This window comes from Gobio gobio, assembly GCF_949357685.1.
Source record: "Gobio gobio genome assembly, chromosome: 22".
In the NCBI taxonomy this organism is placed as follows: domain Eukaryota; kingdom Metazoa; phylum Chordata; class Actinopteri; order Cypriniformes; family Gobionidae; genus Gobio; species Gobio gobio.
In genome coordinates, this window is record NC_137118.1 from 2760732 (window position 1) to 2776002 (window position 15271).

Genomic DNA, 15271 nt, shown 5'->3' on the forward strand with positions numbered 1-15271 from the left:
AGTACGATGAAGAATCCACAGCAAAGTGAGTAACCCGTTTCCATTGTGACGCTGCAGGAGACAGTGTGGATTAGCGCTCAAATGGCTCGGATTCCCCCGTCTGTCTGCTAGGCGTGCTACGTCTTTGTCTCACCTTTGCACACACATTTACGTGCCCGTACAGACACAGACAAACACACACACACCCTTTGATCCGCACCAAAACGGCTCCTAATCCTCCTGCAGACAGGTTTGATTATGGGGGAAAACACAGTGTGGTGAAATCACACCTTCGAGTTTTGATATTCAATAGTGCTCACAATCCCGCCCATGCTGCCTTCATGGCTGAATAATGGATGACACAACTCGCACAGTATCCAGTAATGACGGGATTCGACTGACATTTTGTAGGCGGTGAATCAGTGTGTGTGCTTTTTGTCTGCGCATTGTGTCTGTTTACCTTGATCTGGGTCATGCGTGTGTGTTTGTGCGCGCTCTCTCCCTGTCATGTGGTCGGGGTTAGGTGGCAATTTCCTTGTCTCGCTGTCACTGAGGAATGCATCCTGTTGCACAGAGAGCTCGCTTCGGGCTGTTTCTGCGCGGGGTGTGGCGTAATTACACCACCTGTGATCAAACCAGACCCCCAGCACTGCAGCTCTGGAGGAGAAGAAGGAAAACATTCGCTTCTGACACAAATCGAACAGGAAATAAATCTCATGCGTGTGCACAAACTCTTGAGTATGACCGTGTACGTGCAAACAAGAAAGACGCGCATGAGAAAATGCATTGTGACATTCAGTAACATTGGCCTGTTTCCAACTCTCCGGCCTCTCCCGGGGACTGAATGTGGCAGGTAAAACGCATATCATCCTCATGCTCCAGCCTTCAGTTATTAGCATTTGCTTTGGTGCTTACGAATTTAGATGTATTGGTGATGTTTTGCGGCCGACTACATGGTTGATATCACGAGTGTAATCCGCTGTTTAGTGTACTTTAATGGGACAGCGTCTATCACAGTAGCAGAAGACGTTTAAAGGGTTAGTTCACCCAAAAATGAAAATTCTGTCATTAATTCCTCACCCTCATGTCGTTCGACACCCGTCAGACCTCCGTTCATCTTCAGACACAAATGAAGATATTTTAGTGTAAATCTGATGCTCTGAAAGTCCATTGGCTCAATGCACTTTACACTCTCAAGACCCTTAAAAGACACTAAAGACGTCGTTACAAAGTCCATCTCACTACAGTGGTTCTACAATAACTTTATGAATCGGCGACAATAGTTTTTGTGCGCAAAACAACCCTAAATAACGACTTGCATAGTGATGACGATTTCAAAACAAAGCATCATGAAGCTTCGAAGCGTTATGAATCACTGAGTCGATTCAGTGGTTTGAATCGCCAAGTTTGGCGGTTTGACACGCGATCCGAATCATGATTCGACTCACTGATTCCTAACGCTTCGAAGCTTCATGATGCCTTGTTTTGAAATCGTCATCACTATGTAAGTCGTTATTTAGGGTTTTTTTGCGCACAAAAACTATTGTCGTCGCTTCATAAAGTTATTGTAGAGCCGCTGTAGTGAGATGGACTTTGTAACGACGTCTTTAGTGTCTTTTAAGGGTCTTGAAAGTGTAAAGTGCATTGAGCCAATGGAGGACTTTCAGAGCCATCAGATTTACACTAAAATATCTTCATTTGTGTCTGAAGATGAACGGAGGTCTGACGGGTGTCCAACCACATGAGGGTCAGTCATTAATGACAGAATTTAAATTTTTGGGTGAACTAACCCTTTAAATATCAGATGGACAATTTTGTTGAGTCTGATTTTGAACCCAAAACGTGACGTGGTTTGTTGAGAATCGGTTCCAACTCTGTTTAATATCTCTAATTATTATTCATCATCCATAGAAGATGATGACACACACACACACACACTACCCATAAACCTACCCATCACAGGAAACATTCTGCATTTTTACATTTTTAATAAAACATTGTTTATTATGTTTTTAAATCTATTTTAAATATGAGGACATATGAAATGTTTACGTCAGTGTAATACCTGTCATTATACAAATTTGTGTCCTCATAAATCACAAAAACAAACACACACACACATAATATATTTAAGAAATATTGTGTATATACTGTATATGGGTCAATGACATGACATGTATTTTTTGTGTCTGAATTCATTATTTTCCTAAAAGAAATAATAATAAATACATGATATATATCAAATTCATCTACAATTTATATTTGCATAATAATTATACACAGTACACACATATATATTATGTAAACACAAACTTTTATTTTGGATGCGATTAATCATGATTAATCGTTTGACAGCTCTTACATAATATACATTTTATTTATATTTGCGCAAATATTTCTTAAATATATACATGTGTTTTGTGTGTATTCACATATACATAACAATTATACACAGTACACACACATATGTTATGTAAACCCCTTTATCTTTAATTGTTTCATAGCGCTATATATATATATATATGTATATTAGTGTTGTCACGATACTGGAATTTTCAACTACGATTCGATACCTTGAAAAATATCGATATTTCGATACCACAGGGAAAACTGCCATATATTCGCCATACAGATCATTTGTTATTATCTCATAATTTTTGGATACAGCACAGGGAGGCTTTATTTGAATCGTTGAACTACATTTACAAAAAAAAAAAAGACAATAAACAGTATTAAATAAGAACAAATAACAAATTGCAAATGATAGTACAAATAAATACAATAGAATAAAGAGACAAACTTCAGGTGAGAAATAGGCTAGTACTACAGAAAAGAAAGTAATCAAATGTAAAATAACACTGGATGGTCTTCGCTGTAAACACAATGCTTAAAGTTAAAGCTACAGCAGTTCAGTCAAGAGAAGTGAGTGATTTCCTCTTGATCTGCTGTTCTTTGATTAACATTAATGAGAAGCCGGTTTATTACGCTACTGTCACTTTAAGAGTGTATGCACAGATCCAGTATACTGTTACACAACATGCCCTTTCTTTCTATCCACATTACAAAACTGACTGTATTTACCTGAATACTCACCAAGACTGCCATTGTTATATAATGTTGTATATGTTTGATCATTTAAGCACAAGAAGCCATGACAAATAAGTCAGTTTGGTACTCACAAGAGGTTTGAGAGGCAGATTATATAGATCAGTGTGCGCTTTCGGAGGATACCTTTTCAGATATTTCAGTATCGATACACATTGAAATATCAATGTTTTTTTTATATGGCATTTTATGTTTTGTCATATAGGCGAGCATCACTAACTATAATTTGTTGCGTTTAATCATTGAAAAAAATTGGCATTTTATATACACTGTAAAAAAAATTCAGGTCTCCAATTAAAAATGTTCTAGTGAGCGATCACATCTAAATTTTTCAGTTGGCCAAATTGAATTTCTGTGAATTGATGCAATTTAATTCAATTAAATTTGGCCATCTGAAAATTTTAGATGTGATCGCTCACTAGAAAATGTTGAATTGGGGACCTGCTTTTTTTTAACAGTGTATGATATAGGTTCTTTAATATTGTTTTGTTGGTGAAAATCATTGAATACATTTTTGTTTAATTATTCTCTATTATACTGTATTTATATTAATAAAATGTTCAATGCAACAATGCAAAAAAAATACCCTTTTGAGCCATTTCAGAGCAAATACAATCAATCAATCAATCAATCACTATAAAGCTGAATATGACCAGTAAGTGGCCGTGGTTTTGGTCGATGTACTTATGCTGTATATATATGTGATTGATTTGCCCCAGATCGTCTATAATCCAAGGCTTCATGGTTATCTTGTTGTCGTGATTGCTGACTTAATGAGGTTAGGTGATTCAGTGCATGTGTCTTTGCTAGGGGATAAAGGAATCCCGCCCCCCATCTAAGAGCCCTTTCCTGGCCTCAGGGCTTCACATGCTCCGTTAGCTCGGTTCATCCGCAGTGACAGTAGGTGGATCTCAACGGGAAGTGCAGAGACGTTAGTGTGCAGGATCGTGTAGTTAAATAAACATAAGAGTGTGTCATGCTCCACAGTGCTCCAGTAATAAGTGAATGAGAAAGGAAGTCCCTCGGCGGGCAGTTGCTGTGCTTTGATGCGGGCGGTTAGCTCTGGGTGTTCAGCAGGTATGGACGGATAATCCATAACGCTATCGATCCTCACCCGTGTGAACCGTGGGGATGTTTGTAGTCATGCTTATTGAAAGACTGCGTAATGTGGAATCAAAAAAAAAAAAAACTGATGATGTAATCGAGGCCATGTGGGCGGAGTCAACCATATTGAAATCTCAACTTGACATGTTTTTTGATGGATAGAAGAGTTTTTTTTTAACTAGTCAGTCCAGTAACATCATTCCTATTTTTGTCTCTCATATTCCTTCCTGCCGTCTCACCCTCCCCTTCCTCTTTTTCTTTTTTAGTTCAGTCTGAAGGAAGGATGGTATCAGAGTCTGTATTTGGTGTGTGTGTGTGTGTGTGTGTCTTGGGTTCAGGGTGAAAAGAGGAGCAGGGTTCAGTCGAGCGTAATAATGGAATGCTTCAATTCGCCTCGCTGTTTGTATGCGACCTCCCTCTCTCTTTCGCTCTCTCTCTCTCTCTCTCTCTCTCTCTCTCTCTCTCTCTCTCTCTCTCTCTCTCTCTCTCTCTCTCTTCCCCTCCCCCAACGCCCTCCCCCTCTCTCCCTCTCTCCCAGACGTGTTCATGGAGGAATGTCCGCCTTTCTCACAGGCCCGCGAGGTGTCTGTCGTCCCAGCCATCTATCTTGTTCGCTCGCTCTCTCTTAGGGCTCGGTGTTGTGCTGAAATTTTAATCCGGTTCTTTTTCTTTTCCAGCCCAGACTCTCCTCTCCTCTCATCCCTCCTCAGGACCTCCTCATTAACGTCCTGCCAGCTACAGTAACTACAGCTGGCACAGACACGGGCATCGGCCCATGCATGCCCGCACAAACACACGCCAGCGCTGATACACAAACGCTGAGATGAAGAAAAACTATTAACATTGCATCTGGAGTTTGTATTTAACATATATATGTGGGAAAAAGTGGAACAAGACCCACCCACTTTTTACGATCAATGAAATTGGACCCACTCACTTTTATCGTCTCTAACATTCAGCACATGTCTGTTTACCTAGCCCTAATCAATAAACACTTATTATTAGACACATGTTAGACGCTTTATTTCCACTTTTCTAATATTTTCTTCATTTGTATTGAAAATAAATGCCTTTCCGATCTGATATGTGATGGGAAAAGGGAGAAGATTGAGTTCGTCGAAAGGCGGATTCGAACCGTGGCTCTGGCGTCAAAACTAGATGCCATGCATCTTACCCCTACACTACTGCCGCTCTCAATGATATGTGATTTCCGTAATTTTGTCTTTCCGAACTATACGTTTAGCAAGGACCCACCCACATTGTTTTTGCTTCCGATATATCCGTTTAACTCAGCTTATTTGTATTTTTTAAATATTCTCTTTGTAATTGTCGTGTTCAACGTCATTATTTTACTTAACTCTTTCCCTGCCAAACATGGAATTTTCCGCTATTTGTGAGAAAACGCTTCCTCGCCATTGACGAAATCTTCTGGCAATCCGTGTTTTCACTGTTATACGCTAGGGGTCGCTATTACACATCTCCTGAAAGAGTGCCAAATCTCCTGATCAAAACACAGGCGAAGAAGACGCAGAAACAAGTGATATCATATGTAATCATATGCATATGCAAAATAACGCACTCATCAAACATTAAACAGCGTATAAATCAGAACTATCTAATGTCACTGAGTGAAATGTGGACGCAGGACGAGCGATAGGACGGAAGCTTTGGGGAGTTCCATCTGTGTTTGATCATCGCTCTGGACGTAGTCTTTGACAAAAACGGGATTTTCTCAACTTTTTGCTCAAAATTTTGCTTTTTTATGAAACTTACCCACATTCAAGTGTTGATTAAAAAAATAATAATGCATGAAGCTAGAATAAAATGGATTTTTTGTTGTTGTTTAAAAGCACAGGGTCTGTTCTTCCTTTAGAGATATTGCATGTTCAGATATTCATACAACAAAATATTCTGATGGCCATGAATGTTTTTTGAAAATGATCAAAAACTTTTTTCAAAAACCCTGACAGTTAAAGAGTTAATATTCTCAAATTATTTAGATGTAATATTTAATTCAACATATTCATATTTAACGCCACTGATTCATATACAGTGCAGTATTTTTTCTTTTAAACTAAAATTTTGTTTATTTAACTTAGCGTCATCTAATTCTTTAACTTATTGAGATTTACCTTAAAGGAACACACCACTAGTTTTGAAAATAGGCTCATTTTCCGTCTCTCTAGAGTTAAACAGTTGAGTTTGAGCGTTTCTGAATCCATTCAGCCGATCTCCGGGTCTGGCGGTCGCACTTTTAGCATAGCTTAGCATAGATCATTGAATCTGATTAGACCGTTAGCATCTCGCTCAAAAATGACCAAAGAGTTTCAATATTTTTCCTATTTAAAACTCGACTCTTCTGTAGTCACATCGTGTACTAAGACCGACGGAAAATGAGAAGTTGTGATTTTCTAGGCCGATATGGCAGAAACTATTCTCTCATTCCTGCGTAATCATGCTAACGGTCTAATCAGATTCAATGATCTATGCTAAGCTATGCTAAAAGTGCGACCGCCAGACCCGGAGATCGGCTGAATGGAGAAACGCTCAAACTCAACTGTTTAACTGTAGAGGAGACGAAAAATGAGCCTATTTTAAAAAAATAGTGGTTTTCCAGTTTAACTCAACCTATTTTTAACTTTATAACCCCAACTCAACATTCATATTTAACCATTTTATACCATTTAAGTCAGCTTATTTGTATTACATTGAGGCCTGGTTTCACAGACAGGATTTAGTAGGCGCTTTTATAAATGCTCCATCTTGTACATCTTGAGACAAAACAATTTCACTGACATATTTTAATATGTGCATTTTAGTCTGTGTTTTCATCGTTTTAACATTTTTATATTTGTACATTAATATATAAAATATTATTATTTTAAACATTTTCACATTATATATTCGAGGATGTACCGCGACATTTAGAAATCTAACGGTTATGTATATTTTCACACCAGTTAACGTTTTCTCACGTTTTTGTAGTAAACGAAGTGGAAAAATCCCTGAGTTTATCCCCTCGGCCGGCTCGAGTTTGTCGTGTTGTGTGGCCTGTTGTGCTTGTTCCCAGCGTGGTTAAACTCTCTCTGGTTTTCCCTGACTGAATTGGAAAGAAACAACATGCAATTAAAGTTGTTTCTCCTGCGCTGAAAGTGGCAGGTTGGGTTTTGCAGTGTGTCCTTTACGAGACAAATGGGCAGTAGATGGGGAGCGTACAGAAATAGCAGCCGTGTGTGAGGCCCGTGTGTTTGTGCGGATGTTGGATCGCGAGTGTGTGTCTAGGTGGGGATGTGTGCACGTGTTAAAAAGGGAGTGAATTTCTGTTTGTGGTTTATGTGGGCTCTGCGTATGTGTGTGTGTGTGTGTGTGTGTGTGTGTGTGAGATGTAAACCGTGGAGAAGTGCACTGGGCATGGATTTCATCGGCTCCCGGTGACATGAACACTTTGACCTCCTGTGAGATTTACTCCCACAGACATCAAGAATCTACGGTGGCCCAGTAGTGCACAACACAACGCAATATAAAAAGCAAACATAAGTTCACAACACTACGAAAACAAGCCACAACACTACGAAAACAAGCCACAACACAACGAAATCAAGCCACAACACAACGAAAAAGCTGTTGTGTTGTGGCTTGATTTCGTTGTGTTGGGGCTTGATTTCGTTATGCTGTGGCTTGATTTCGTTGTGCTGTGGCTTGATTTCGTTGTGTCGTGGCTTGATTTCGTTGTGTCGTGGCTTGATTTCGTTGTGTCGTGGCTTGATTTCGTTATGCTGTGGCTTGATTTCGTTGTGTCGTGGCTTGATTTCGTTGTGTTGTGGCTTTTTCGTTGTGTTGTGGCTTGATTTCGTTGTGTCGTGGCTTGATTTCGTTGTGTTGTGGCTTTTTCGTTGTGTTGTGGCTTGATTTCGTTGTGTTGTGGCTTGATTTCGTTGTGTTGCGGCTTGATTTCGTTGTGTTGTGGCTTTTTCGTTGTGTTGTGGCTTGATTTCGTTGTGTCGTGGCTTGATTTCGTTGTGTCGTGGCTTGATTTCGTTATGCTGTGGCTTGATTTCGTTGTGTCGTGGCTTGATTTCGTTATGCTGTGGCTTGATTTCGTTGTGTTGGGGCTTGATTTCGTTGTGCTGTGGCTTGATTTCTTGTGCTGTGGCTTGATTTCGTTATGCTGTGGCTGGATTTCGTTGTGTTGGGGCTGGATTTCGTTATGCTGTGGCTTGATTTCGTTGTGTGGTTGCTTGACTTGATTTCGTCATGCTGTGGCTTGATTTCGTTGTGTTGCGGCTTGATTTCGTTGTGTTGGGGCTTGATTTCGTTGTGTTGTGGCTTGATTGCGGCTTGATTTCGTTGTGTTGCGGCTTAATTTCGTTGTGTTGGGGCTTGATTTCGTTGTGTTGGGGCTTGATTTCGTTGTGTTGCGGCTTGATTTCGTTGTGTTGGGGCTTGATTCCGTTATGCTGTGGCTTGATTTCGTTGTGCTGTGGCTTGATTTCGTTGTGTGGTTGCTTGACTTGATTTCGTCATGCTGTGGCTTGATTTCGTTGTGTTGCGGCTTGATTTCGTTGTGTTGGGGCTTGATTTCGTTGTGTTGTGGCTTGATTTCGTTGTGTTGGGGCTTGATTTCGCTGTGTTGGGGCTTGATTTTGTTATGCTGTGGCTTGATTCCGTTATGCTGTGGCTTGATTCCGTTATGCTGTGGCTTGATTTCGTTATGCTGTGGCTTGATTTCGATATGCTGTGGCTTGATTTCGTTGTGTTGGGGCTTGATTTCGTTGTGTTGTGGCTTGATTCTGTTATGCTGTGGCTTGATTTCGTTGTGCTGTGGCTTGATTTCGTTGTGTTGGGGCTTGATTCCGTTATGCTGTGGCTTGATTTCGTTGTGTTGTGGCTTGATTTCGTTATGCTGTGGCTTGATTTCGTTGTATTGTGGCTTGATTTCGTTGATTTTCGCTCGCCTGCGAACGCACCTCCAGATCCTTTTGTCTGTGCATCCTGTGATGTTACACACACTGACTCGGATTAACAGCACAGTTTGATTCCCTTCAGATCCAGGCAGAAGAGCAGCGTCAGGCCTGTTCGCACCTCTCAGCCTTTTGCGTCTCTGCATCCGCCGTGTTTCGCTTGACAGAGTCTCTGCTGTGCTGTTGGTTGGGTGACATTTCGGAGGGTGGATTTTTGCTCTGTCTGATCCATTTGTCTGTACTCCCATCAGTCTGGCAGGTTTTGAATTACTGCGGGGAACACAAAGGACCTCATCCTACCCACCTGATTTATCTGCACGGATCTACGCTCGCCGGCTGAGTGCAAAGAAAACATTTCATCTGTGTCAAGCAAGACATTTCGCCTTCCCAGAAGCTCTTGCATTGTTCGCTGATATTTCCACTGTATTGTACAGCAATCCTGTAGTATGAACTAGCGTGATTAGCTAAGCTAATATGAGTATCACTATTGCTCACAATTATGGTTATGGGGTTTTCTAAACCACAGAAACTCTGTTGTGTAATCCGACTAGTAACATCAGTGATAGAAATACAAATTATACCTCAAATTGTGCGGTTTGAAGAGGAAAGATAAAGCATTAACGTTTCTGCCAGTCTGGTGTTAATCTCGAGTATCTGTAGAGTAGTGTTGATCCTTCATATCTCACAAAAGTCTTTAGTTTATCAGATTTATAAAAGACAGACACACTGAACTGATTCTTTCTGCCGAGCTCGTGGAGGCGTGCAGTGGGCGGAGCTAAAGACACACACACACACACACACACACACACACACACACAGCATTATCCCTGGATAACTCTTGATTCTCTATACATTGGTGTTGTTCACATTATATGCACTTGCGCGCAGATTGCCAACAAAACACACACATTTGATCAGTTTCACTCACGCCTACGGTTTCCACTCATGACCGGGAACACACACACACACACACACACTTGCAGAACTCCGGAAACACAAACTGCATCCACTGTTCCCTTAACGCTGGGTTATTTGTGAAGCTGAACAAGGTGATCTTTCCCACACACACACACACACACACTTCTTTAGTGACATTGTTGATCTCGTGTCTAAAAACTAGTGCTGGGAGTCGATTAAAAAAAATACGAATTAATCACATTTTTTCTGTAATTAATCGCGATTAATCGCAAGTTTTTAATATTTTAAGTTTTTAATATTTTGATATTGTAATAATTTCAGTTACTCTCCAAATTAATGTAGAAACAATTTAAAGACAGCATATTTTAAATATGTGTTGTAATGGCATCTTTTTATGAATGAAGGCCAGTATCACTGATAATAATGTCTCTATGAAACATTAATGACGTTACATTACAGTATAACACAGAAATACTCACTCGTCCAACTCATGTTTTGAAACTCTGTCCATGTTTATCATGAGAATCAACTCTAACAGTGTAAATAAGGCAGAATGCATGAAAATCGCTTGGCTTATTTGCATATTCATGGATCGGAGTATACTAAATGAAGCAAGGGTGTCGAATTACATAAAATGTTTTTGAATATGTAATTTTGGTGATCAAAGATGAGTTTAATGGATGAAATGATCGAGTACAGGGGGACTTTAAGTATTGTCTGTATTAAACCTAAATGTTAAACATTGTAAATAGACATGTAGAGGACTATTACTTTTCTATATGATCAAACTTTGCGATTCACATCGGATGGGCGATTAAATGGATGACAAAATCCTATAGAAAGCGATAGCAGACCAGTGTCTACTATGGATCAGAGTAATATGGCGATTCGGGGTTGTGATGTTTTTAAAACACCTCATATTTCCTTCACAAAATGTACAAATCCAGTTATTGGTGATGTTGAATAACTCAATATAACGAAATCACAGTTTAATCAACAACACGAGTAGTTAATTTACTCCAGAACAAAACTCTTGAAAACTCCACTGGAGATGATTATACACCTGTGTGATTGCTGTCGAGAAGGATTTGGGTCGATGATGTTTGTTGTTTTGAGTGTTCGTGTGAGGAATGACACTTCTGAGAGCGAGCGTTTTTATCTCCTGGAGGTCAGACACTCAACAAGAGGAGAAAAAAACCAAACCCTGAGGGTTTTCTTACTACCATAGCCTTCAAAAGGTTAAGAGAGGATGGGAGGACCAAAAAAAAACCCAGCAGGATAAAGCCCACACTGGCTCCATAAGATAGGGGCCAAATGGAGAAAGAGCAAAATGGAAATCTAATGGGCTAAATCTGTGAAATGTCGTACCAGCCCAGGGGGATTTGAGCCGCAGCAGAAACAAAGACACTGGGGAGAGAGAGAGCGAGCGAGAGTGAGTTCGAGAGAGAGAGAGAATCGCCTGAAAGAGTTGAATTACAGCCAGAGGATGCATGTAACCTGGACCTCTCTCTCTCTCTCTAGCTTCGCGAGTTAACCTCCTCTTTCTGACAGCCGTGCTGGATGGAAAAGGTCAGAATCAAAGCAGCTGGTTCTCATAATTTATCAGGCCCGACACGACCAAACACAATAATCAAAAGCAGTAAGTGTTTAATACGCGCTATTCATCAGCGGTAGCTCCTAGAATAACAAAAGAAGTCATGTTTATATTTTCCCGGATTACATTCACACTGTTATTTCTTTGGACTTTCCCACATCGCAGCGTGTTCGTATGTAGATTCAGATAATCCCGATAAATGATCTCGCTGATAACCTCTGAACCCGGGTTCGAGGTGATGAAGAACATGCCGTTTCTGAAGGCCGAGTTGCGTATGTCCTTGGCTGCGTCCCAATTCGCCTACTTATACTACGTCCTAAAAGTATGTACTCTTTTTGTGAAGAAAAAGTACATACTTTTGAGTGTGTAGCAGAAGAGTATGCAAGCTTTGGGACATACTACTTCGTCATCTTTAACGGACTCTGTTACGTGCGTCCCGTCACCGTTTAAACTGTCAATCATCATCACAGTTCAAATCCTCCACTTTCAATTTAATTTCCTACCGTATCGGAGAGAAATGTAGTCGCTCGTTGATCTGCCTTTCGTGGGTCTTTAATGCAGAGACTCCTCTCATGTGTTTGCAAAGTTAATGGCCAAACGTATCATTACAAAAGTTCTCAAAGCTGCTGAAGGAGAAATATAATGTGGATAATATTGAATAAATATCTTTTCGTCAGGTTAAATACTGATAATTGCTCACTCAAACCACTTTATCTAATCCTCTCCACTTAACCGTCAGACTCGCATAACCGTCATGTTTGTAGTTTTTTAAACACTTTTTATCCGCGTTTGTAGTTCTAATCGAATCCTCGTCCATCTCGCAATGGGTTGTGGGTAATATCAGCCGTTAGAGTGCGCATCGATCTGCACTTCGAAATCTAACCGGAAATAGTAAACCATCCGGGAATCTTTGGAATACTCTTTTCAACGTACTAAGATTTGGGACATACTAATTCTTTTTTCGAATACTATTTAGTACGGATAGTATGCGAATTGGGACGCAGCACTTATCTTTTCATCAGAATTTCCCCTTGGGGACAATAACGTTAACTAACTAACTAACTAAGCAAAAACTCACTTCATTTTTATTTTCCCCCCAGAAATTTGTACTTATCTAGTAAATTAATCTTGATTTAAGAATGTTAAATATTTGGACTGGAAACAAGAAAAAATATAGCATTTTTTGCAGTGTAGTCAAATCTTCTGATCATTTAGAATATAATAGGCCTTTGTTGATTACATTCCAAATAAAATAAACTACAAAAAACATATATTTCCTTTGCTCTGTTGCTCTCTGTCACAGGCCTACCTGAAGCTCATTCATTATGCAGCTCATTAATGCGAGTCCTTTATTATCTCAGGTGCTATCTCATCATTATTCATTAGATATCACGCCTCCTCGCATATTGGCTTTGTGAAGAGAAACTGTCTTACAAATTGTAAATTAATATATTGTTTTATGTGAATGAGTCGGCTCGATGATTCTCACATCAGTTTGAAGCAAAAACTCTATGGAAATACACCCTGGAGTCAAAAGTCTTGTAAACACATATCTATTGTGTGTTTTGAGGCCTTAATTTTAAAACAATTTTTTTTGTTTTTGTTTTTTAAATCCGTGCATAAACATTTTTCTCTCAAAAATACAAGCATGTACATAGATGTTGCTCAGATATTCTGGTAGCCCAGTTTGTGCTGAATACAGTGTGATTACACTTTTACCATTAATATGTTTATAAGCAACTGAAAAAAACACAAATGTCAAAACTTCTAAAGGGCCCCAAAACAGCTCAGACTCCAGAGGGTTAAGATTTGAAATTACGCTCTAACGCACAACTGCTTCCCCACTTGAAACATCTAGAAAAAAGTACAAAATGGCAGATTTGTGAACTGCATTAGCACACGGAAGTCAACCAGTCGACTCATTTGCATATCGAGTTCTTGAAGATCCAGTAGCGTTTAAATATAAGGGTCAGAGAGAGGGCATAACACTAAATTAAGAAACCTTGACTAACACACGATGATTCAAGGAAATGAAATACTACGAAAGTGTCGAATATGGCCCCTTTAAGGTCATCTTTAATGTGTTTTTACAGTGGGGCCCATAAAGGAGGGAGTGAACACGAGAGCAAAAACGAGTGGAGATTAGGTTATGTAGGTTCGCAATCGTGTGTGTGTGTGTGTGTGTGTGTGAGCAGGAGAAAGAATGAGTGCCTCTTTACACTGTATTTAAGAGGGATTGTATTTTTGTATTCTGTGCCATGACGAGATCATGACACTGTTAATGCATAAAATAAACCTTTGATCTGCAGTCGTTAGCTTTAAAGGAGTATTATATTCCATAATTCCCAAATCTGTGCGGATCTAACATTTTTATTTAATGATTTATATTTAACTCTTTGGGTTTTGTACAGCTCAGAGGATAAATATATATAATAAACATCTACATTATATTGAATATATCCATTTTTAAAGTCGAAGTGACTGTATTTGGTCATTTTAATACCTATCGAGGAATTGTTTTGAGCTCCTTTTGGTGTGTAATGCCCATTTTCCACAATCCAATTAATTCCCAGTGGAGTTTTTTTCTAGTTGAATATCAGAAATGTCACATTACAGAAATAAAATGTGTTGCGAATTGGGTTTCACATTCACGTTAGAGAGCCATCATGTAATTGGAGTGAATAATTATGTTTCAATAACAATTTGAAACGTAGTATTTTACAAAGCGCTCTTCACTTTCAGCCACAATAAAACTCCAACGCAGCATCATCCATGAGACGCCGGAGTCACGCGCTTAAAAGTGCGCACAAAGCTGAGTTAAGCTCATCTGAATCATTAAACCAAATCGCCTCTAATTAAGCCTGGCTGTTGAATTAATTTCAGCTGTGCTTGACTCCTCTCAGTTTGCAGTCACATGGTCAGAAGTGTCAATGGGAGAAGCGTTCGAGAGGAGAGTACAGTGGGTGACAGAAATAATGCAAGGGCTTTTATCAGATTAAGGGCTCAGTATGTGGGCTAACAAGTTTCACTTGATAAGATAATGTGCTGGTTGAATTTTTGGTCTTGTTTCAGATCATCAGCTTTGCTGCTTCAAGTTATATGGTACAAAATCAAACAAAAAGCACACATGCTACGGCACATTGTCACAATTTGAGATTGTGTGTGAGATTTGTTGAATATTGATGTCAAACAAAAAATATAGCGGCTATTATCGGGGCCAAGCATAAAGAACACAATAAGTCATGCAAGCATTGAGCAATTAAAGACATAAATACAGTTACTAGTAATATGATTTAATGGATTCTCACTTTTGACCAATTGGTTGCGCTGTGACCAAATTGATGTGACAAAAAGCAAAGTTTGGTGTCAATATCCTTAAGCATTGCAGAGATACAGCCTCAGTCGTTTTGGCATCATGCAACTTTGTCGACGCGGTTTACGAAAACGTCTAGTGGTCTAGGAGGAGTTTGAAAAATAACTTTTTTAAAGAAAATCAAAATGGTGGACAGGAAATTCGGCCGACTATGGTGAAATTGGTATCTATGTTCTCGGCATGACCCAATGAATCTATTAAGACCAGGTCAATACAAAAGGCTAATATAATCATAAT

The 15271-nt window shown here is 39.5% G+C and overlaps 1 protein-coding gene across 4 annotated transcripts in view; it reads left to right on the forward strand.

Annotated features, from left to right (window-relative positions):
• The window catches only part of cux1a (cut-like homeobox 1a), a 263147-nt gene that overhangs the window by 162796 nt on the left and 85080 nt on the right, over positions 1–15271 (forward strand). For all 4 annotated transcript variants that reach the window (XM_079804718.1, XM_079804716.1, XM_079804717.1 and 1 more), the window contains exon 8: positions 1–25. This exon is cut by the window's left edge and continues 42 nt beyond it. In XM_079804718.1, the coding sequence (XP_079660844.1) occupies positions 1–25 (25 nt within the window). The remainder of the gene's footprint in view (positions 26–15271) is intronic.